Raw genomic sequence first — 25446 nt, 5'->3', positions numbered from 1 at the left:
ATAGTTCATTCATTTTAGTGCCAGTTAGTGTTCACTTATATGTATATACATACTTTGTTTATCCATGCATGAATTGGTGGACATTTGAGTTGTTTACAGTTTAGGGCTATTGTTTATAAAGCTGCTATGAACATCCATGTGCAAGTCTGGGTATATGTTTTTGTTCCTCTTGAGTAAATACCTAAGAGTAGAGTAGCTAGGTTGCTATGGTAGGAAATGTTTGACCTTTTAAGAAACTGACAGTTTTCCAAAGTGGTGATTGTATCTTATATCTTATATCTTATATCTTATATTCCCATTAACACTGTATGAGTTCTTATAGCTCCTTATCCTTATCCTTTTTCAATCTTTGGTATTGTCATTTTAGTCATTTTTATAAGAATGTAATTATGTCATCACATTGTGATTTAAATTTGCTTTGATCTGGTAACTAGTGATGTTGAGCAGCTTTTCATTTACTTACTTCCCAACCATATAGTTTCTTTTATGAAATTCTGTTCAAATTTTTTGCCCAATTTCTCTTGGTTGTGTTCTTATTATTTTTTTTTAATTTTTTATTTTTTATAAACATATATTTTTATCCCCAGGGGTACAGGTCTGTGAATCACCAGGTTTACACACTTCACAGCACTCACCAAAGCACATACCCTCCCCAGTGTCCATAATCCCACCCCCTTCTCCCAAACCCCCTCCCCCCAGCAACCCTCAGTTTGTGAGATTAAGAGTCACTTATGGTTTGTCTCCCTCCTAATCCCATCTTGTTTCATTTATTCTTCTCCTACCCACTTAAGTCTCCATGTTGTATCACCACTTCCTCATATCAGGGAGATCATATGATAGTTGTCCTTCTCTGCTTGACTTATTTCGCTAAGCATGATACGCTCTAGTTCCATCCATGTTGTTGCAAATGGCAAGATTCCATTTCTTTTGATGGCTGCATAGTATTCCATTGTGTATATATACCACATCTTCTTGATCCATTCATCTGTTGATGGACATCTAGGTTCTTTCCATAGTTTGGCTATTATGGACATTGCTGCTATAAACATTCGGGTACATGTGCCCCTTTGGATCACTACATTTGTATCTTTAGGGTAAATACCCAATAGTGCAATTGCTGGGTCATAGGGCAGTTCTATTTTCAACATTTTGAGGAACCTCCATGCTGTTTTCCAGAGTGGCTGCACCAGCTTGCATTCCCACCAACAGTGTAGGAGGGTTCCCCTTTCTCCGCATCCTCGCCAGCATCTGTCATTTCCTGACTTGTTGATTTTAGCCATTCTGACTGGTGTGAGGTGATATTGCATTGTGGTTTTGATTTGTATTTCCCTGATGCCGAGTGATATGGAGCACTTTTTCATGTGTCTGTTGGCCATCTGGATGTCTTCTTTGCAGAAATGTCTGTTCATGTCCTCTGCCCATTTCTTGATTGGATTATTTGTTCTGTGGGTGTTGAGTTTGCTAAGTTCTTTATAGATTCTGGACACTAGTCCTTTATCTGATATGTCGTTTGCAAATATCTTCTCCCATTCTGTCAGTTGTCTTTTGATTTTGTTAACTGTTTCCTTTGCTATGCAAAAGCTTTTGATCTTGATGAAATCCCAATAGTTTATTTTTTCCCTTGCTTCCCTTGCCTTTTGCGTTGTTCCTAGGAAGATGTTGCTGCGGCAGAGGTCGAAGAGGTTGCTGCCCGTGTTCTCCTCAAGGATTTTGATGGATTCCTTTCGCACATTGAGGTCCTTCATCCATTTTGAGTCTATTTTTGTGTGTGGTGTAAGGAAATGGTCCAATTTCATTTTTCTGCATGTGGCTGTCCAATTTTCCCAGCACCATTTATTGAAGAGGCTGTCTTTTTTCCATTGGACATTCTTTCCTGCTTTGTCGAAGATTAGTTGACCATAGATTTGAGGGTCTATTTCTGGGCTCTCTATTCTGTTCCATTGATCTATGTGTCTGTTTTTGTGCCAGTACCATGCTGTCTTGATGATGACAGCTTTGTAATAGAGCTTGAAGTCCGGAATTGTGATGCTACCAACGTTGGCTTTCTTTTTCAATATCCCTTTGGCTATTCGAGGTCTTTTCTGGTTCCATATAAATTTTAGCATTATTTGTTCCATTTCTTTGAAAAAGATGGATGGTACTTTGATAGGAATTGCATTAAATGTGTAGATTGCTTTAGGTAGCATAGACATTTTCACAATATTTATTCTTCCAATCTAGGAGCATGGAACATTTTTCCATTTCTTTGTGTCTTCCTCAGTTTCTTTCATGAGTACTTTATAGTTTTCTGAGTATAGATTCTGTGTCTCTTTGGTTAGGTTCTTATTATTTTATTTTTAAGGTTTCTTTGTATATTTTGGATCCAAAATTTTTTTGTCAGTTATGCCTATTGACATATTATCCCAGTGTGTAGCTTGCCTTTTTATTTTCTTAAAGGTATCTTTTGAAGAGAAAAAAAATTAATTTTTTAAAGACCAGTTAATTTTTTATACTTCTAGAAGTTTGTAGTTTTAGCTCATACATTGAATTTTATGATCCATGTCAGGTTAATTTTTGAAATGTCAAGTAAGGATCAGTGTTCATTTTAAAAATGAGTTCTGAGGGGCGCCTGGATGGCATAGTTGGTTAATCATGCAACTCTTGGTTTCAACTGAGGTCATGATCTCAGGGTCATGAGATTGAGCACCCAAGTGGGCTCCACGCTCAGCCCAGAGTCTCCTTAAGACTCTCTCTCCCTTTCCCTCTGTCCCTCCCTTCTTTATTTGCTCTCTCACTCCCTGAAATAAAATAATAAGACTCCTGGGTGGTTCAGTTGCTTAGGCATCTGCCTTTGGCTCAGGTCATGATCCCATGGTTCTGGGGTTGAGTCCCAGAAGGGGCTCCTTGCTCAGGGGGGAGCCTGCTTTTCCCTCTGCCTGCTGCTTCCCCTGCTTGTGTGTTCTCTCTTTCTCAGACAAATAAGTAAAATCTTTAAAAAAATCTTTAAAATTTTTAAAAATCTTTAAAAAAATCTTTTAAAATCTTTAAAATAAGTAAATCTTTAAAAAAAAGTAAAATCTTTAAAATCTTTTTTAAAATCTTTTAAAATATTTAAAATAAGTAAATCTTTAAAAAAAGTAAAATATTTAAAAAAGTAAAATCTTTAAAATCTTTTTTAAAAAGATTTTAAAAAATCTTTTAAAATTGATTTTATTAAAATCAATTAAATAATAAATCTTTTTTATAAATAAATAAGAGTATCTAGTTGTTACAGCATTATATTTATGCTTTCCTTTCCTAGTTGGATGCTGTAAAAATAAAAACCATTATGGACTCCCTTATCTATTCTGTTGATCTATATTTATATCCCCTGGACCTTATCACACTGTCTTGATTTTTTTAGCATTACAAGTTTTGAAATCAAGTAGTGTAAGTCCTTCAGCTTTTTTGTTTTGACTTGCTTTCACTATTCTCATTTGCATTTCCATGTAAATTTTATAATGTTTGTCAGGTTTTTTCAAAAGCTCTTATGAAATTTTTATTGGAATTGCACTGAGTCTATAGATAAATTTGAAAAGAATGAATATCTTAATACTGAGTCTTCTACTTCATGAACATGGTATATCTCTCTTTATGTAAGTCTTTAATTTTTCTCAATAATGTTCTAGTTTCCAGTAAAGTGTTTATTAATTTTATTTCTGTCTTTTACATTTTATTCTTTTTATATATTCTCAAGTGGATTTTTAAAACTTCATTTTCTATTTACTGTTTAATATGTAAAATACAATTTTTATAATAAACTTGTATTCTGTAATCTTGCTAGTAGTTTTGTAGGTTCCTTAGTATTTCTACATAAACAATCATGGCATCTGCAAATGAGGATAGTTTTACCTTTTCCTCTTCCAAGTTCTATATTTCCTTTCCCCCTGCCAGTTTTTGTCTTTTGTGTTTTGCCTTTTGCCTTTGCATAAAGACTTGGACCTTGAAAAGTGTTCCCTTTTCTTTATTCTGAAATGGTTGTACAATCTTACTGTTATTTCTGCTTTGGTAGAATTCAGAACTGAAACCATTTAGACCTAGAGGTTTTTGGTGTAAAACTCATAATAAATTAAATTTTTTATTAATTCATTTCCATTTAAAAATATAAATATAGGGTCCTTTTTATTTTTTTTTTCATTTTGTGTCCATTTTGGTAACTGGATTTTTAAAGAAACTTATTTTTTATCAAAGTTGTTGAATTTATTGTCATAAAGTTGTTCACAGTGTTCTCTTACTATTCTTATTGCTATCTGTAGATCTGTAGTGATAACTTCTCTTCCATTTCTGATGTTGGTGATTTCTTCACTCTTATCCTTGTTCAATCTAGTTAGAATTTAATCAGTTTTTTAAAATCTTTCCAGATTTTGGTTCAGGTCATAATCTAATGGGTCATGAGGACAAGCCCAATGTTGGGCTCTATGCTGAGTGTGGAATCTTCTTGGAGATTCTCTCTGCTTCTCCCCACATGTATACTCACTCTCTCTCTCTCTAAAATAAATAAATAAATCTTTTTTAAAAAGTCTTTCCAGAAAATTACCCTTGACTTTCAATTTTCTCTATTTGTTAACTATTTAATTGATTTCTGCTCTCATCTTTATTATTTTCTTCCTTGTACTTACTCTTGAACCTTAGGTCATTAATTTTGGACTTCACTCCTATTATTTAAAGTTATAAGTTTGGAGCGCCTGGGTGGCTCAGTGGGTTAAAGCCTCTGCCTTCAGCTCAGGTCATGATCCCAGGGTCCTGGGATCGAGAAGCCGCATTGGGCTCTCTGCTCAGCAGGGAGCCTGCTTCCTCCTCTCTCTCTGCCTGCCTCTCTGCCTACTTGTGATCTCTGTCTGTCCAATAAATAAATAAAATCTTTTTTTAAAAAAGTTATAAATGTGTCTCTAGTACTGCTTTTAAGTATATTCTACAAATCTTGATATGTTAGATTTGCATTATCATTCAACTTAAAACACTTTCTAATTTCCTCGTGATTTCCTCTTTGACCTGTGGCTTATTAGGTTGGGTGTTGTTTAATTTTCAGGTGCTTGAGGTTTTCCTCTATGTCTTATTGTTTATTCATTTCTAATTTATTATAGTCAAAGCACTACTTTGTATGATTTCAGTCCTTTTGAATTTGTTGAGTTTTGTTTAATGGCTCGTCATATGAGCTATTTTAGTGATTATACCAAGTGTACTTGAAAAAAATATGTATTCTGCAGTTGTTGGGGATAGTGGTCATTAAATAACTATCAATTCAGTCACAGTGATTGACAGTCTTGTTCAAATCCTCAGTCCTTCCTATCTTTACTGATTTGCTTTCTAGTTGTTCTGTAATTGCGTAGAGTTAAAATCTCCTATTGTGATTATGGAATTATCTTTTTATCTCTTTAATCCTGTCAAATTTTGCTTTATATTATTTAGAGACTCCATTATTAGGAACATACGTATCAAGAACTATAAAGATTCTGAGACTTTACCCTATTTGAAAGCTAAGAAGTTAGCCTGTCACAATTTCATAAGGACTTGGCTAATGACATGAGATTCTTGGGTCAGAGACAGAGGACAATTTATTACTCACAGTTTATTACTCACAGGATATCATGGTGTGTGTGTGCGCGCGCACAAGCTGATTCTCTAAGACCTGATTTCCGCTATGCACCCATATGAGGTTTTGATGTTTGTGTTTTCTATAGTATTTTACGTGTGGTCTCAGCTGCATTTTCAGGGTTTTGGTTTTTTGGTTTTTTTAATTAGAAGATGTTCGTGTTATAGTTCCTGTCTTTCTTATTTTCTGTATTTATATCTATCAAACCTTTTTTCTGGGTATTTCATTCAAAAGTGCACATATAGAAATATGCCGTGTTTCACTAATTATAAGTGAGTGTCTCTTAAATTTTCAAGAAATGCCATTTTTTATTATGTCAGCAGCAAGAGTAATTTTTTGGAGGTGGAAAGCATGTACAGTTTTGTAGTGTTTCATTTCCAGTACTCTTTATTTCTTCCTGAAGATTCAATTTTCCATCTTATGTCATTTCCCTTAAACCTGAAGAATGTCATTTAGCATTTTCTGTAGTGCCATTCTGCTCGAAACAAATTTTCTTGGTTTCTTTTATCTGAAAATGACTTCATTTTTCTTCACCATTAAAGAATATTTTCTCTGGTACTAGAATTTTGGAGTGACATTTTTATTCTTTCAGCACGTTAAAGATGTTGTTCTGCTGGTTTCTGCCCTTCATTGTTTTGATTGAGAATCATTGGTGATTCAAATTGTTGTTCTCTGTAAGTCTGGCAGCTTTCAAGATTTTTGTCTTTGGTTTTCAACAGTTTGCTATGACGTGTCTGGGTGTGGTTTTTTTCTTTTCCTTTCTTTTTTCTTTTTTTTTTTTAAGATTTTACTTACTTATTTGACAGAGATCACAAATAGGGAGAGAGGCAGGTAGGGTGGGGCGGGGGCGGGGCAGGGGAGCAGAGAGCTGGATGCAGGGCTCGATCCCAGGACCTGAGCTGAAGGCAGAGAGGCCCAACCCACTCAGCCACCCAGGTGCCCCTGGGTGTGGTTTTCCTTATATTTATTTTATTTTAAATTCACTGAGCTTCTTGACTGTGTAAATTTGTTTACCAAATTGGAGAAATTCTGGCTTATTCTTCTTTAAATATTTTTTCTAGCCCATCTTCTCTTACCTTTTCTTCTGGGACTGTAGTTACACAAATTAGACCTTTGATATCATCCTGTGAGTGATCTTTTAATGTAAATCTTACCAGTTCACCTTCTACTTAAAACCTCTCAATGACGTCTTTTTACAACTAACATACAATCCACACTCTTCACTATGTCTTTTACGGCCTCATGATCCACCTATGACTATTTTTTGGAATTCATTCCTACCTCTTTTCCCTTTATTCACTCTACCGCAGATTTTCTTTTTTCTTTCCCTGGAACATATTAGTCATTCTTGCTCTTTGTACTTGATACCTTGAATGCTCTTCCCCCAGATCTTTCTGAGGCTGACTCCTTTGGACATCTGAATAAGTTACCTCAGAGAGACTTTCTCTCACCACCCCAACTAAAAGTTGCCCCAGTCCCTTAATACATATATACATTTTATTTTTTATTTATTTATTTAATTTTTTTTAGAATTTTTTATTTATTTGACAGAGAGAGATCACAAGTAGGCAGAGAGGCAGGCAGAGAGAGAGGAGGAAGCAGGCTCCCCGCTGAGCAGAGAGCCCGATGTGGGGCTCGATCCCAGGATTCTGGGATCATGACCTGAGCTGAAAGCAGAGACTTTAACCCACTGAGCCACCCAGGCACCCACATATATACGTTTTAGACCCATATCTGTTTTAATAACTTTACTGAGATAGAATTTATATTAAAAATTTAACCCATTTAAAATACACAACTCAGTGGCTTTTAGTATATCCATAGTCATATGTAACCATCACCACAATCAGTTTTATACATATCTATCTTATGCTTACACATATCTATCTTACACATATCTTATGCTGTTTTCTAGTACCAAGAACAATGTCTGGTATATAGTGCATGCTCAATAAAGTTTTATGAATAGATGAATTTTATTAGCTCTAAGATAATTTAGGCATTAGCCTCTAGTAAAATATGAGGGAAGTTCGTTTGACTACTTTCAACTCTAGAAGTATTCTTTGATCAGAGCTATGCTATTTTGAGGGCTCTCTAAAACAGCTTAGCCCATATTTTAAGAGTTATTGCAGGAAGTTCCAAAAAAAGTCTTTTGATGTAATGAATATAAGTCATATTACACATTTCCCTAAGAGAAAATAGCCATCTTTTATTGACCTGACAGTTGCTGAGAAGCAGAAAGCCTCTCAGAATTATTGCTTTGCTATTCTCAAAAGTACTCTGAATATTGTTTATTTGTTTAGATCTTTGAAATAGATGATAGAATCACTAGGACTTGTTTTATGTACTAATCATGTGTAATAGTAGGTTATTCATGAGATTCCAGACATCCCCTTTCTTTGGTACCTTTCATGTGGAATGTCAGTTCTGAGTTTGGGTGATCTTCTTGGTATCATCTTCTTTATAGGCTTTGATGCGACCTGGAAGAATTGACAGAATCATCTATGTGCCTTTACCAGATGCAGCAACAAGAAGGGAAATATTTAACCTCCAGTTTCACTCTATGCCAATCAGTAATGATGTGGATCTGGATGAACTCATCCTCCAAACAGATACATATTCAGGAGCAGAGGTAAGATAGTTCTGCTCAAAATACCTTGGTGGCAGGAAAGCAGTGGGTTGGGGTCATTAGCAAAAAGACTGCTTGATACCAACTGTTTTAAATAACTGTATGTTAAGAAATCTTCAAACAGTAAATGCACTATATGACAGGTGGTCACTAAATTAAATTGCGTTTTACTGGCCTCTATTGTATCTCAGTTGTTTTTACCTGGTTTCTGTCACTTCTCAAAATGTAGTCTTCAGAGAATTAACATAATATAGTGGGGAGAACATTGGACCAGAAGTAGAAGTTTCTTCTTTGGGGTTTCTTGATACATCAGCTTACAACCATTCAACAGTTCTCTGAACTTTGATTTCTTGACCTGTCAAAGGGAAATGAAACACAACTTTACATACTGTTTTCTAATAGAGATCATAAAAATGAAATTAGGATGTCATGCAAGTGCTCAGAAGTACAAGACTTGGCAGAGAGATTATATTATTACCATCTTTTATCATTTTGGAAAATTATGTTAATTTACTTATATATTAAAAATTCACAAAAACTGTAAAAGAGAGTGTCTGGGTGGCTCAGTTGGTTAAGCATCTGCCTTTGGCTCAGTCATGGTCCCAGGGTCCTGGGATGGAGTCCCACATTGGGCTCCCTGCTCTGTGGGTACTGTGTTTCTCCCTCTGACGCTCCCCCCATTCATGCTTGCGCTCTCTCTCTCTCTCGCATATGCATGCTCTCGCTCTTTCAAAGCAATAAAATTTTAAAATAAATAAATAATAAAACTGTAAAAGGGACAGCCTATAATCTACCCTTAGCTGGGAAAGTATACTGTCAATAAGAACATCAAGACCTCTGTGAAAATAATGAAAGTTGTTAAGTATAGCAGGTAAACATTTCTCCCTCTCTTTAGCAGCTTTTTGCTTTGCATTTTTCTTTACAAAATAAAAATCCATTAGAATAATTGTGCTTCTTTTCTACATGCATTTCTCAAGAAGGGACAGACTGTAGTCCTCAACACAGAAATATCTTCTGAATACCACCAATATGGATTTGTATGGGGAAATTAATATATTTTCAAGTAAGAAATTATTTTTCTTCTGAATTATCCAGCATACAGACTTCACATTCTGTCTGCTTGCTATAGTTCATAATCTGTCCTCTGTAAAAACCAAAAAGAGATTAGCACCTAATAGATCATTAGTGTACTCAGAATTGTAGGTAAATTTACATGTAGAATTGAACCGTGTCTATCATTCAGTCATAGTTAATAACAACAACTAAAATAGATCTAAATCTCTTCATTGTTTCGTCTCAACTATGAACTATGTATATTTGATTTCCCCACCTGAAGATTTTTCATTTTCACTGGGAGAGAGAAAAAAAAACAGTCATGTAGAAAGTACCTTGAGAAGCAGTTGAAGTACATACATTTTTAAGTCATATCTGAAAAAATAAACCTTATGAGCATCTTCTTGACATGACTGTCCATTAAGTTAAAATGAACATGCAGTTGCTGTTAACTGACTGCTCCGGCATTTCTAGAATTCAGTTTTTGTTGTGAGACCAAGGGCTGGTATCATGTATATATGTCAGTTTACAGGAAGCAGCAAAGAGAAGAAACCATAAATCTTTCACTTGAGCTGAGTGAAGTGGAAGAGCAGTTAGCAAGGTATAAATGTGCCTTTCTCACTTTGAAGTAATTCACGGTAGTAGCATAGAAGTGCAAAACAAAAATCAAAGCCTATGAGGTTCTGTCTGGCTGAAAGGAAAAAACTCATTTGGTGCCAGGAATTATTGTACCAGCTTGCTAGTTCTTATGTAGTACATGTCTTACTCAATCTGTAATATAAGCACATTCATTTCTGATTAATTTTTATATCAGATCTTCTAAAAATAGTCACAAGGGAAAAGTAGCAGAAAATTCTGTCCCTCCTTGAACTACATTTTTAGGTCCTATAATGATTGGGTGGGGGAAGTATATCCCACCCTGGTCCTAATTATAGTCCATATATTATTACAACTTCAAAGAAATTTTATTCAGAGCTATTTCTTAGTAGTTCTAAAAGTCTTAAAATTAATAAATAGGAAATTTAAGACCGACAACATTTAGCTTCAAGTAATATAAGATCCCATCTTTCCCCCACCACTTTCCTTCAGAATGAAAATGGTGCATCAGTGTTGAAAGCCAAAATTAGTTTTGATTTGTTGTTGTTGTTGTTGTTGTTGTTGTTGTTGTTAGCAGCAAGATAAATTCAAGCTGGAAAACTGTGTCACCTGACTCTGGCAGAGCCAGTGCTTTACAGCTGATGTAACTAATTTGATTTAGTCCTCAGTCTAATGCAGATCCTTCAGCACAGAACCTATTACATTGTATATATTTAACAAGCATTTAACCACCTGAAAAAGAAAAACAATTTTAAAATTATATTTAGGAAAAATAGACTTCCCTTTGTCATTATCATAAGGTGAACCCTCTAACTTTGTAGCAACACACCTTGCTATGGCCATAGATACTTTTTCGAATTTAGAAAGTATCTTGGTGGCCACTTTTGGTGTAAAATGAAAGTGCTGATAAATTAGTTGTCTTTACAGGAGTGTTGTATCATCACTATAAGTAATATATATGAATTATCTATAATATATAGTAAATATTATATATTAATTTAAACTGTACAGTCTTAGCTACATGAACAAGAATGTGAGCCAGAGATGAGGAAATTGCTGACACCAGTGTCTGTCTTTTAGAAACTTAACTGCTGTATTTTTTTAATGTTTAATTTTAATTAAAAAGCTATAGAGGGGGTGCCTTTCTGGCTCAGAGGTAGATCATGTGACTCTTGACTTTGGGGTCGGGAATTCAAGCCCCACGTTGGGTGTAGAGCTTACTTAAAAAATAACAACAACAAAAAAAAAAAAAACGACAAAAACTCTAGAAAGTGATTAGAAATGATATGGGTACTTTTAATGACTGAACTAAAGGAGTTACTTTTTAAAAATGTTTTCTTTCAACCTATTTTTATTTGTTTTCTTTCAACCTATTTATTTGCCCAGTGAACATGGTTTATTAAAAGCTTACATGGCCCAGTGTTTTAAATGGCCTCTTAGACCCCTGAGTTACCCCATTTTCCTTCGCTGGAGAGGGAATAGAGAGAACTGAAGCATTTTTTTAATTCTCAGGAGTGTCCCAAGGGGAAGTTTCTTGCCAACTGGAAGGGGAGTCAGGTCATTAGGGAGCAGCCTCCATGGAGAGGCTGAAGCAGGTAGCATCCTTCAGCCATCACTGTGCCCCTCGCTCCCTGGTGGCCAGAACCTCTTTGTCTGGCTTCTTGGCTGTAGCTCCCAGTTAAGAGAAAAACATGTTGCCATTTAAAAGCAGATGGGAATTCAGTTCAGGAGGAAATAATAAGTCTTTTTTGGTTATACCCATTGTTTTCTTTTACTTTGATTTTTGTTTTTTAAGTTATTTGTAGCAGATTCCACTTCATTTTTTCATTTGTCTTTTATCCAGTTATCTTAGTTACTTTAGGAAAATTTTTATCTTACCCACCAACAGGAAATCCACAGTCACAAATATGTGCACATGAAAGGCATAACCCAGCCCATTACCCATGTGCCATGTGCTTAGGAACAGAGGTGACGAATAAGATATATAATTTCCTCTCTCTATAGGAATTTGCTGACATAGGCTCATACATAGTATCTGTAAAATTGGAGTTGAATGTTTACTTGCATTTGGGTGTTATCCTCCTGTTAGTGATTATTTCATTAAGTGAAATTTATAATATGTCTAAGAGCCAGTTATCAGTTACATATTTTATAAATAATATAGGCAGTCAGAACATTTATTTCATACATCAAGATTTGAGAATTCAACTTTCAAGACAAGCAATAAAAGGAAAACAAAGCAAAATTTTAGTGTTGCATTCGAATAGACTTTTAAAAGAATTGTAGTCTTTTTCTTTCAGGGTCCTTTCAGCAAGTTATTGAACGTTGAACCTCCATTTTCTCATTTTTAAGTTATCTCAGTGACTGAAATCATTTTGAGGGTTAAAACAGGTAGCAAATAGAAAAGTACCAAGAAACAATGCATGACACTTAAAGAGTGTTTCATGAATGTTAGGTCCCTTTATTCTTTCTTCCTCTTGTCTGTTCAGTATTTATATTTACCACAGAAGTATTAGATGATGTTGCTATAAGATGGTAATGTTTTCCATTGCCTCAGTAACCAATGTATCTGAAAGCTAAATTACAAATGAGTTGCTTCTTGTTCTTTTCTAAAGACTATTACATCTGCTTTATATGGTGATTTTTAGGGTAATTTAATGAACCTATTGCAAGAAAAGTTGTCTTATAGCAATTTGTTAAATACATTTCACGCTAAGTTTTTGAAAAGCTTTAACTTCATTTTAATTTACTCTGTCTATTCTTTTTTTACTAAAATCATGTGTCTTGCTCTGGATTTGTTTTGTAGTCTCTGTCTTTCTGGGTCTAATAGCTCAAGGTCTTAATGCCGGCTGGACGTTAAAAAATTACCTTCCAGTGTGCCTCATTAATTCAACAAGGTTCTAGTCACCATGCTTAACGCTATTATAGCTAATAAAGAGAGAACCTTAAATTAATTTTCTATCTTACTGATTAATATTCCTTCTGACATGCTCTCTCTTTTCTCCAACACAATGAAAACATGGTTATGAAGGACCTTGAATATCATCTAAACGTTCTCTTCTCCTTTAAGCATTGAGAGCCATTGAAAAAGTTAATAAAAAATGTTGTGATCAAACTTCTGTTATCAAAGATTGGTGGTGTTTTGTGTCCAAAACCACCATTAGCCTACCCACTGCTATTATGTGAATTAGAAAAGGTACTCCGTTGCCCCACTTAATGAGAGCTACCTGCCTGAGAGAAAGCTTTGTCAAGCAGAGCATGAGCTTTATAAACTCCCCATTTCAGTCCGTATTCTCCCCCCTCATCTGGGCATCCATGTATGGACACAACCTTCACATCTCTAAAAGATTCTCATTTTTAGCTTACCCACTTTTAAATATCCTTCAGAGTGCCTTGCAGAGTAGCTCATATAAAGTTGATATGTATGCATTGAATAAAGAAATTTAGATTTTATATCCCAAGTAGATAAACTACTTTCTGTTACTTTAAGATTTGCTGCATGAACCCTGGACAAACATGTTATGTGAATGGGATAAATTATGGAAACTCATTATTTATTATGAATTATGGGGGAAGATGGAAGTATTAAAGTATTAAAGATATCTTTTGTATAATATCTTTTTGGATGTGAGGGCGATCTGACTGTGACATCTGTCACCCCACTGATCATTAAAGTTGATTGAGCTGATCTAGCTGGCTAGACAGGTGTCTTCTTCCTCCTTCACTACTTGAAGTTAGTGTGTCCCTCCCAAAGCTGCGTGCTCAGTTGAAGAGGACCTTTCTTTGGTCAAGTGTAGGCAAGTAGCTGTGCTCCACTGCTAGAACCTCCAGACAAGCTCTCGGGTAACATTTGTAGGAGAACGTAGGGTAGTTATGCTTCCAAGACTCTAGTCACATACAAATGAGGCACTGCATTGCAACAGTCTGCCGTTCTTCAAAACAACAACAAAATGGTGTCTTTTGTGCAGTATTAACCAGCCATGAGGTGCAGCACCTGGTATGAATGGCCACAATGATGAAAGTCAGGTGCTTTATGCCCTCTGAGCCATCTTATCCCATATAAGGTTGAAAATAAGCTCTTACAGCCAACACCTTATCTCCACAACTCTTTTCAGTTGCTAGTGTGTAGCTATCTTGTTGCAAATGAATCATGATGGAATTCTCAGAGCAAAAATCAGCACAAACCAAAAGTAGATATTTAGGCTGTAACTTTTAAGCCAGCCCCACCACCCCTTTCCTTCCCCTGTCCCCACAATTTTACAATCTACATACTAAGTGAAGGAGTTTGGTAAAAGCCAAGACTTAAATTTTCATCCTATCTTGGCCATGTATTACAGTTTTAGTTGGGCCAAATCAGTTATCATCTCTAGAACTCAGTTTTCATATTTTAGCAGGGGAGGTGGTAATATGGTGTCTGTGATCCTTCCTAGTGTTAAAAATCTATGTGTTATATACCTATCATACATTAAATTAATTGTATAAGGAATCTCTTAGACATTGGACTTCCAGGGATATATAACATGGTTTTGTTTCCTTTACAGTGCTTCTAGAAACCTGGGATCTTAGGCTCTTAGGCAGTCTCTATATACTTGCTACTACTGTGTCCTAGAGATCCAAATCATAGCACCAGAGGAATAAAAACATGAAAAGACAGACTGTGCATGAATTCAGATTTTAATAAAATTCTGCTTAGCAAACTTTCACAATTTTCCACTGAATAGAAATGAAAGTTTTACCTGCTCAGAGACTCCCAGTAATTTTTTTTCCCCCTGAGAAGTTTGGTTTCTCTGCTTTTCAATTTCCTCAAGAACAGTTAGTCAAGTTCAATATCTATGATTCTGGAGGCATTATAATAAAAAGTGTTGTAAAATGGAAATAAGCCACCAGCCCCCTTTTTCCCTAAACTCTTTGTCAGGGAATTTACAAGGTTACAATGTTCATTTTAATGTAGCTTTTAAAACTTCCAACCTGTGGAGATATAAACATCTTCTGTATTTCCAAACTTCAGCGTCTACTCAAACTGGCAATACAAGAACCTTAATTCAACTTACCTGAAGGCTATTTCAGATAGGATGTTTACACCAAAGCAAATAATTTTCCAGAACACCTTGTTCTGTGATACCTGTATTACTGACTCCTTGCCAGATGTTTAAAACTGCCATCAGCTTATAAGAAACATTAGTCAGAGAGGAAATGGATGTTGAATGAGAGGCTGGCTAGCAACAAACTTAATAGAGCATTTTATAGCCAAATACTGAAACCCTGTATAAGGAAGCAGTGTTTCAAGGCAACTAGTCAAGACCTAATAATCTAGAACCCCAAACCTGGGTTCCAGGCTAAATATGTATCTGTGAAGACTTACTCAAGCCAGTAGTAAAGCTAATTAAGCATTTTACATTCTGCCTTGTTTCTCCTCAGAATTCTGGTTCCTCAGAATTTTTGCACATTTAATCTGTATTTCTTCATCTTCAAAAGAGTGATAAAATTTAGAGGTTCTACTAATGTGAGAGGAACACAATTTTAAAACGATGTGTAAAGCATGCTATAATTCTGTATATATAGATTCTAGTAGACTTGGATATTTTTGTTTGGTTATTTGAGGTGATGGAAGGCTAATTTCTAATAATTCTAATCAGTATATATACAAAGATATGTAAAAACTGTTTATTCCTTCAAAAATATTTTTTACCAAGATGCCTGGCTGGCACAGTTGGTTAAGCATCCAACTCTTGATTTCAGCTCAGGTCATGATCTCAGGATTGTGGAATTGAGCCCTGCATCAAGCTCCTTAAACTGGACATGGAGCTGCTTATAATTGTCTCTCCCTTTGCCCCTCCTCTCTCACTCTTTCCCTCTCTTTAGCAAAAAAAAAAAAAAAAAAAAAAAGTATAAAAATTTTTTTTTACCATGCAAATCTACATTATAGTTAAGTAAATGGGTTATGGAATGAGAAAGATCCAGATCCAAATGCCTCCCTAGTATGCCCATTTCTTACCCTTCCTTATATGTAAATAAGGATACAAAAAGTCTCTATTTCATGGATCTGTTGTCCAGATTAGATGAAATCATTCATATAAGGGACTTACCCTTGAAGAACATAGCAAGTGCTCAATAAGTCATTTTTGTTATATATTTTATTTTATTTTATTTATTTATTTGACACAGAGAGAGAGATCACAATAGGCAGAGAGTCAGGCAGAGAGTGGGGAAAGCAGGCTCTCCACTGAGCAGAGAGCCCAATGCAGGGCTCGATCCAGGACCCTGAGATCATGGCCTGAGCCAAAGGCAGAGGCTTAACTCACTGAGCCACCCAGGCACCCCTGTTACATTTTTTATAATTGGCAAATTCAATCTAATTAATCTTTAATATGAAAAAATCCACAAAATTGAATTTTTCATATTTCACTGCTTGGGCTTTATGAATACTCAAAATGAGTATTTCATGTATATTCATGTTTTTTAGTCTTTATAGTGTATTCTTTAAATTTAAACTGCATTTCATAGTTACATGCAGTATTTATTTCAGCTACTTTATATTTATATACATTTGAAATCCCTGTTTTTATTTTTTTCCTGTTAAACATGTATTTTACTTTCAAGTGTGTAAAGCTAATGTTTCCTTACAAACTGTTAACATAATTTTCCTATATCAGCATATTCATCAAGGTAATACTAGTGACTAGTATACAACTTAATTCTAATTTGTTTTAACATAAATTTTGTTGATTAAGAGAAGTGAACCTAGCAACTTTAGAAAGTTGAGGGGTTTGGGGTGTTTTTAAAGATGTATTTAGAGAGAGAGGGAGAGAGCATGAGCAGGAGGGGCAGAGGGAGAGAGAGAATCCAAAACAGACTCCAGGCTGAGCACAGAGCCTGATGCAAGGCTTGATCCTATGACTATGAGATCATGATCCCAGCCAAAACCAAGAGTCGGGTGTTTAACCAACTGTGCCACCCAAGCGCCCCTAGAATAATCACTTAGGAAATAAGCATTCCTAATTACTGTGCCCTTTCATTTAGGTTAGGATTAAACCCAGGTATCTAGGTAAGGCTCAGAAATCTAACACTAATGACATAAAGTACTATGTGTCATATAGTGTGTGATGGTGACAATGGGATGTTCTCATTCTTCATCCCCAAATGACAGTAATTCTGAGTTCTCAAAGGTGTCATTCTATTAAAATGTTACTAAAACTCTATCAAATGGTTGTTCAGAGTTGCAGTGCAGTCATTAAGTTCTTAAATATAACCTTCATTATGTTTTGGAAATTTAAAAACAAAATCTAACCATTCCTTAAGCTAGAAAGTAAAGTAGAAAGAATTATTAAGATATTCATAACTCTCTTTTTTTGTTTTTTGTATGTTTAACCTCCAAATATTATTGCTTGTGTTCTTTGACAATATTTAACTCTCTTTTTGCTATTAAAATCTGGAAAGTGGATTTTGCTTTTGAATTTGTAGGAAGGTTTCCTTATTCAAGACACTAGGTGTAATGTACATGCCACATTTACCACTGTGGAAGTTTCAAATCATTAATTAATTATCTTTTCTTTTTCTTCGGAATTAAAAAAAAATCACTTAAACTGATTTTGGCCATAGAACAAGACATTCTTTCAGTGGTAGCAAAAGTAGCCCTTTGGCATATTTTTTATTCACTTCAAAAGAATCCTGAAAGAGTGGTTTTATATTTAAAACCAAGAATTGTATTTAGTTTGCCTAACACTAACTTCTTGCCAAAATCCTTAAAAAAATAAAAGGTTACACAAATACTCTCAGATATAAAAATAGTAGTCCCCAGCATTTCTTATTTTGTTGTTGTTGTGTGCCATGGCTTGTGTCAGAACTGGATATTAGTGGGGAGATATGGCCAAAAGTTGTCAATTGAAAAATAACTTTCTTGTTACACAACCAAGTTGATCATAATTGGCATGAATTATGCACACATGCACAGGTTCACAAAAGCTGCTTTGATTGTTTGTTTATGGCTTCCTTATAGTTTAATAAAAGACACTTAAGCTATGATTTCACCTCTCATTCATTTATGAAATTAATATTGTGCATCTATACATCAAAAAATTCTTGCCATGTCTAGTTCACCTTAATTTTGAACCCTATACGATATTTTCATGGGTAGATTATGCCTTCATTGCCTTTAAATTAGGCTTTTTTCCCCCAAAAGTACTTATTTATAAAATTTTAGTACATTTATTATGTAAAGCAATTTACATTAATACTTTAAATCATTTTGTACTTGTATATAAAACTAGAAATCAGTAATTGAATTTTAGGGACATAAAATAACTCAAGGACAAGAGTTGATGTTATACATTATAAATTATGTAAAAATTAAAGCACATTGAAGTTCACCTTTAACATGATGTAGCTTAATATAGAATTTGGTTTCTGAGTTGATTTGGATATGTCTTGGATCCTACCCCAAGTGGTTCTGTGATGGATAGTTTCCCATGCAAGTCTCTTGAAATGTATTACATCCCTAGTATAAGTAATCCCAAAAGAGTAAACACAAGTTTTACCTCCTGGAAGCAGGAGAACACGCACTAGTAAAGCCAACCAACAGGAAAAAAGGGGATTTTGTTATCTTCTTTAGGCACAGAGCAAGTCCTATGCAAGGTTAGATTAGACAAAATTTGTCTTCACTTTTCACTATTTATCATTCAAGTCTGCTGCCCCACCCACAATATCCTTTACACCTACTTTTCTGAGTGCTTTTTTTTTTTTTTTGACAGTCATAATCAGTTGTCTCAGAAAATAATCTGATTGAATCAAATCACTATAAAGCCAAATAACCATTATTACTTCAGGGAGCATCTGCATTTTGTTTTATTTTATTATTTATTTATTTGTTTGTTTATTTGACAGAGAGATCACAAGTAGGCAGAGAGGCAGACAGAGGGGAAGGAGGAAGCAGGCTTCCCACCTCCCGCCTAGCAGAGCACCCGATGTAGGACTTGATACCAGGATCCTGTGACCATGACCTGAGCTGAAGACAGAGGCTTAACCCACTGAGACACCCAGGTGCCCCAAGCATCTGCATTTTAAAAATTTTACTCTCCCAATTAAATTTATAACTAGTCAGTGTTCAGGTTGTTTAAAAACAAGTGAGCTTTCTTGCTCTTAACTCCTTTACCTTCCCTCTTATGCTAACTTTCAAGATACTTGAAGGGTTCAAATTTCCTTATAAAAAAGATTTATTCTATACAGCAACTTTTACATTAAAAAAATCCAGTGAACATAAATAAAAGTATTTACAATTTGTTGAAAGGACTTCCAATCTTTTCTATTGTATGCAATTACATTTTCACATGGTTAAAATCAAATTGCTTAATATGTTTTATTGACTCTGGTATTAGTCTAACATCATCTTAAACACTGCTGTTATATTTTACTGAGCCTTATTAGCATCGGGGACTTTGGGGTAGAAGCTAAAAGGTAGGTAATGGTAATAGAAAACCCTGTAAGTGATTTTATAATTGGGAAATCCTTATATTTTAGAGGATAGTTTAAAATTTTGTCTCTGAAAACGTTAGATTCTTTGGCATTGTCTTAGGGCTAGATCCTAGAGCCCCTCACCTGGACTTCAGTTGGGGGAGCTCAATTTTAATCTGTAATATTTTGTCTGATAACAAGGATTTGTTCCTAAAAGAATTTTGGTTTGGGGCACCTGGTTGATTTAGTTAGTGGAGCATGCCACTCTTAATCTCAGGGTCATGTTCAAGCCCCACACTGAGGGTAGAGATTACTTTTACAAAGGAAAGACAGAGGGAGAGAAAGAAGGGAGGGAGGAAGAGAGGGAAGGAAGGAGGAAACAAGGGAGGAAGGAATTTTGGGTTGAAGACCCCAATGTAAGAGGAGCTTTATAGTTAAAAATACAGAAAATTGAGTTTTCTACGCAGACACCAAAAAAAAAAAAAAAAAAAAACTGAGATAGAGAATAAAATCAATAACCAATTTTTGCCCTTTGTAAGAAGCTTTCTTTCTTAGACATTTTTAGATAAAATTTTTAGAAATGTATTAGGTATAGAATTCATCAACTTAGGAACTTCCAAAGAGAAACATTTCATCACCAACCTTCAGCGTGACCCCTAAAACTAGGATATGCATACTTAACACCATATTTCTCGACTATTTATATATAAAATTTGAAAAGTAATATTTTCTATAATCAAAAGACCATTTTTTTCTTTTTCAGTGATACATTTTTATGACTGATAAGTTATGAATGGGAATTTCATCTCCTAACATTTATCTCACTAGAAAATGTAGAAGTGTTTCTCCTACCTTAGTATAAGATATGCTTTTAGTAGCTAGAATTATCTCTTAAATGTCATTTTTAATAATGTATATATTTCTTATTAATAGATTTTAGGGTTTTTTTAAGATTTTCTTAAAAAGAAAGAATTATCTCTTAAATGTCATTTTTAATAATGTATATATTTCTTATTAATAGATTTTAGGGGTTTTAGGGGTTTTTTTATTTTTAAGATTTTCTTTATTTATTTTGAGAGAAAGAGCAAACATGAGCAGGGAGGCAGATGCAGTGGAAGAGGGAGAAGCAGACTCTCCACTAAGCAGGGAGCCAGATGCAGGGCTCCATCCCAGGACCCTGAGATTGTGACCTGAGCCAAAGGCAGCCACTTAACCAACTGAGCCATCCAGGTGCCTGAAAAGATTTTAGTTTTGAGCAATTTTTGGCTTACAGAAAAATAAGTAGAAGATGCAGAGTTCCCATTTACCCTCTTGTTTCCTCCAGTTTCCCCCATCATTAATATCTTGCATTTCTGTGATATGTTTGTTAAAAATTGTTGAGCCAGTATTGATAAATTAACTGAGGTCCATGGTTTAATATTAGGGTTTACTCTTGATGGTGTATTTTCTTTTTTTTTTTTTTAAAGTTTTTATTTATTTAGTTGGCAGAGAGAGATCACAAGTAGATGGAGAGGCAGGCAGAGACAGAGAGAGAGAGAGGGAAGCAGGCTCCCTGCTGAGCCCAATGCGGAACTCGATCCCAGGACCCTGAGATCATGACCTGAGCCGAAGGCAGTGGCTTAACCCACTGAGCCACCCAGGAACCCTTGATGGTGTATTTTCTATGAATTTGACAAATGTGTAATGACATTTGTATCCACCATTACTGTATCATGTAGAATAATTTCACTGCCCTAAAAATCTTGTGTGCTTTACCTATTCATCCCTACCTCCCTCATCCTAAGCCCTTGATCTTTTAATATCTCCATTGTTTATAACCTTTTCCAGAATGCTATATTGTTGGAATCTTCTTTCACATAGTAATATGCCTTTACATTTCCTCCATATCATTTTGTGACTTGATAGCTCATTTTTTTTTTTTTTTTTTTTACTATTGAACAATATTTCATTGTCTCCAAGTACCATAGTTTGTTTATCCATGTTTGGGTGATTAAAGCTGCTATAATCATTATGTGAAAGTTTTTTTTATGGACTTAGGATTTTAACTCTTTGGGGTAAATACTTAGGTGTGTGATTGCTGGATCATTTGGTAAGAATATGTTTACTTTTTTTTTTTTTTAAGATTTTATTTATTTATCGGGGTGGGGGGGGAGAGCGAGCACAGGCAGACAAGAGTGGCAGCAGAGGCAGAGGGAGAAGCAGGCTCCCTGCTGAGCAAGGAGCCCGATGTGGGACTCGATCCCAGGACGCTGGGATCGTGACCTGAGCCGAAGGCAGCTGCTTAACCAACTGAGCCACCCAGGCGTCCCTGTTTACTGTTATAAGAAACTGACAAATGTCTTCCAATATGGCTGTGCCATTTTGCATTTCCATCAACAGTGAATGATAGTTCTTATTGCTGCATATCCTCAACAGCATTTGTTGATGTCAGTGTCTTAGATCAGAGCCATTCTAATATGTATGTAGTGGTATCTCATTATTAATTTGCAATTCCCTAATGACATATGTTTAGCATATTTTCATATGCTTATTTGCTATCTGTATATCTTCTTTGGTAAGCTATCTATTCACATCTTTTGCCCATTTTTTAAATTGGGTCATTTGTTTTCTTATTTGAATTTAGGAGTTCTTTGTATATTTTAGATGCCACTTCTTTATTATATTTGTGTTTTCTAAAAATCTTCTCCCAGTCTGAGGCTTATTTTTTCACTCTAGTGTCTTTCATAGAGCAGAAATTTTTAATTTCAATGAATTACCAATTTTTACATATAAAATATATTTAGTAAGGTAATAAGTGTATTATTTCTAGAAAAAGATCTATTTGGAATTGATTTATGCCTTGTAACTATTTACAGATAAAAATCACCATATTTGCTCAGTGGTTTATTTTTGTCCTCATTTTATAATTGTGGTAATTTATAACTTTTAATGGCAAAGGAGAATTATTCCCTCAAAGAACTATTAACCATGAAGAAAACCATTCTATTTTCTTTGAACATTATGCTACTGTATTTGAATCAGATTTTCTGCCTGCATGCATAGAAAAACATTCCCCTCAGAAACTGGGACTCCCTACTCAACAGGAGCAGTTTCAACTTGGGCACATGTGGTATTTTATATGGAGATGACACACTACACAATGGCAGTACTATACAGCCGTGTTTTAAAACACAGGAGAACTGTACAAGGATGTGGTAGATGAGGGGAGGGACATTTTAAATGAAGAAGTACACTATAGAAAGCAGTTTTTACATTTTTAAAGTTTTCTCTGATTCAAAAACCTTGTCACATCACATATTGGGAATGATGTAATGGAGTCTCATCTCTAGGTTCTGCTGCTGAGTCACTTTATGACCTCAGACAGGTCTTAATTTCTTTGTATTTCTATTTCTTATATTGAAAGAAATAATTTCTGAGAGCCTTTCTATCTTTACATATATTTGTGACTCTTAGTTTATACCACAGTATTAGAACTAATGTTAGAGGAAACTGTCTAGAAAACACAAATATGCCCACGTTATAAAATGGTTAAGACAGAAATGTAAAGCAACTAGTTTTTTTAACTTAACAGTATTTTCTGTTTTTAAAATATTTTTCCATGGACGTCTGGGTGGCTCAGTCGGTTAAGTGACTACCTTCAGCTCCATTCAGGGCCTTGGGATCCAGTCCTGCATGGGACCCCTTTCTCAGCAGGGAGCCTGCTTTTCCCTCTGCCTCTACCTGCCACTTCCCCCAGGTGTGCTTTCTCTCTGTCTCTCTGTCAAATAAATAAATAAATTTTTTTAAATCTTCAAAAGGTATCTGAGGATTTTTATTTATAATTATGTGTTTTTTGTGGGTTGTTTGTTTTGTTTGTTTGTTTTTTAAGTAGGTTCCATGCCCTGTGTGGAGCTCAGTGCAGGGGATGAAATCACAACCCTGAAATTGGAAAACCTGAGCTGGGATCAAGGGCAGCTGACTGAGCCACCCAGGCCTCCCAGGATTTTTAAATGATAATATGCTGACCTGTCTCTTGGACATACATCTATTTGTAATATATCCCAGTAGGTACAGGACCGCAATACACAATTATTCTTTAGTAATTATATACAAATTAGAAAAAAATCAAAGTATAACATTTATAGACCAAGATTATTTTTTGCTTGACTCTATGAAGAAAACAGAGGGAAGGCAAATTTAAAAACTGAGGAACCATTACTAAATGGCATCCAGGTTACATAAAAATACTGCCCTAAAATACGGATTCTTTTGGCCTAATGTTTTCATGCCCCACCTTGGTCTTTTTCTTTATTCTAGCTAGAAATACATTATTAATATTTTTGTGATTAGAACTCAAGTTCACTTAGCAGTTATATGCAGTGGGTCATTTACTCATTCATTCATCCATGAAGAACAAAATAACTGTCACGTCTTATGGAACCCTGAGTTTCCTGTCTCAGTAAACAAAGGGCCGATTGGTATCAACAATACCCTTCTCCTCTCCCTAGCAATCTGTATTATTTTCTAGTGTCTTAATAAGACTTTGCATTGTTCCTCTTTAAACAATATGTGTTTTTAATTCTGCATCTGTCAAGTAAGTGAAGTCACAAAATTCTAGAAGAGATTCATAAATTATCAGTGATGAAAACTTAGAAAGTTTGTCCATAAAACTTTACAGTTTGTGAGGAAAGTTTGGAACTTCAGATATGTTCCATCTTTATTTTTTTGTTATTTATTTTTAAATTTTTTTTATTAAATTCAAGTAATTAACATACAGTATATTCTTAGTTTTAAAGGTAAAGGTCAGTGATTCATCAGTCTTATATAAAACACAATGCTCATCACATCACATGCCCTCCTTAATGCCCATCACCCCGTTATCCCATCCTTCTACCCATCTCCCCTCCAGCAGCCCTCAGTTTGTTTCCCGTGATTAACAGTCTCCTATGGTTTGTTTCCCTCTCTGATTTTGTCTTGTTTTATTTTCTCCTCTCTTCCCCATGACTCTCTATTTTGCTTTTTAAAGTCCACATATGAATGAGATCATATGATAATTGTCTTTCTCTGATTGACTTATTTCACTTAGCATAATATCCTTCAGTTCGATCCACATCGTTGCAAATGGCAAGATTTATTTTTTTGTTGACTGAGTAATATTCCATTGTGTGTGTGTGTGTGTGTGTGTGTGTGTGTGTGTCTCTTCTTTATCGATTTATATGTTGGTGGACCTCTGGACTCTTTCCATAGTTTGGCTATTGTGGACATTGCTGCTATAAACATTGCGGTGCAAGTGCCCATTTGGATCACTACACTTGTATCATTGGGGTAAATACCCAGTAGTGCAATTACTAGGTCTTAGGTGACTCTATTTTGAAGTTTTTGAGGAACCCTAATACTATTTTCCAGAGTGGCTGTACCAGCTTGTATTCCCACCAACAGTGTAGTAGGGTTCCCCTCTCTGCATCCTCAGCAACATCTGTTGTTATCTGACTTAATTCTGACTGGTGTGAGGTGGTATATCATTGTGATTTTGATTTGTATTTCCCTGATGCCGAGTGATGTTGAGCATTTTTTCATGCCATTTGGCCATTTGGATGTCTTCTTTGAAGAAATGTCTTGTTCATGTCTTCTGTCCATTTCTTGATTGGATTATTTAGCTTATTTATTGTGTTTGATATGTTCTTATAGATTTTGGATACCAGCCTTTTATCTGATACGTCATTTACAAATATCTTCTCTCATTCTGTAGGTTGCCTTTTGGTTTTATTGACTGTTTCCTTTGCTGTGCAAAAGCTTTTTATCTTGATGAAATACCAATAGTTCATTTTTGCCTTTGTTTTCCTTGTATTTGGAGACCTGTCTAGCAGGAAGTTGCTAGGATCGAGGTCACAGAGGTTGCTACATCTGTTCTCAAGGATTTTGATGGTCTCACATTTTGAGTCTTCCATCCATTTTGAGTCTATTTTTGTGTATGGTGTAAGGGAATGGTCCAGTTTCATTCTTCTGCATGTGGCTGTCCAGTTTTCCCAATACCATTTGTTGAAGAGACTGTCTTTTTTCCATTGGACATTTTTTCCTGCTTTGTCAAAGATTAGTTGACCATAGAGTTGAGGGTCCATTTCTGGGCTCT

The 25446-nt window shown here is 35.2% G+C and overlaps 1 protein-coding gene across 4 annotated transcripts in view; it reads left to right on the top strand.

Moving 5' to 3' along the window:
* Positions 1–25446, top strand: part of AFG2A (AFG2 AAA ATPase homolog A) — a 331896-nt gene that overhangs the window by 260300 nt on the left and 46150 nt on the right. For 3 of the 4 annotated variants that reach the window (XM_082728225.1, XM_082728231.1, XM_082728227.1), the window contains one exon: positions 8079–8243. The exons of the other annotated variant lie outside the window; for it this stretch is intronic. In XM_082728225.1, the coding sequence (XP_082584351.1) occupies positions 8079–8243 (165 nt within the window). The remainder of the gene's footprint in view (positions 1–8078; positions 8244–25446) is intronic. 4 annotated transcript variants of the gene reach the window in all.

This window comes from Mustela nivalis (genome assembly GCF_964662115.1).
Source record: "Mustela nivalis genome assembly, chromosome: 4".
In the NCBI taxonomy this organism is placed as follows: Eukaryota; Metazoa; Chordata; class Mammalia; order Carnivora; family Mustelidae; genus Mustela; species Mustela nivalis.
This window is presented reverse-complemented; position numbering and strand designations above follow the sequence as displayed.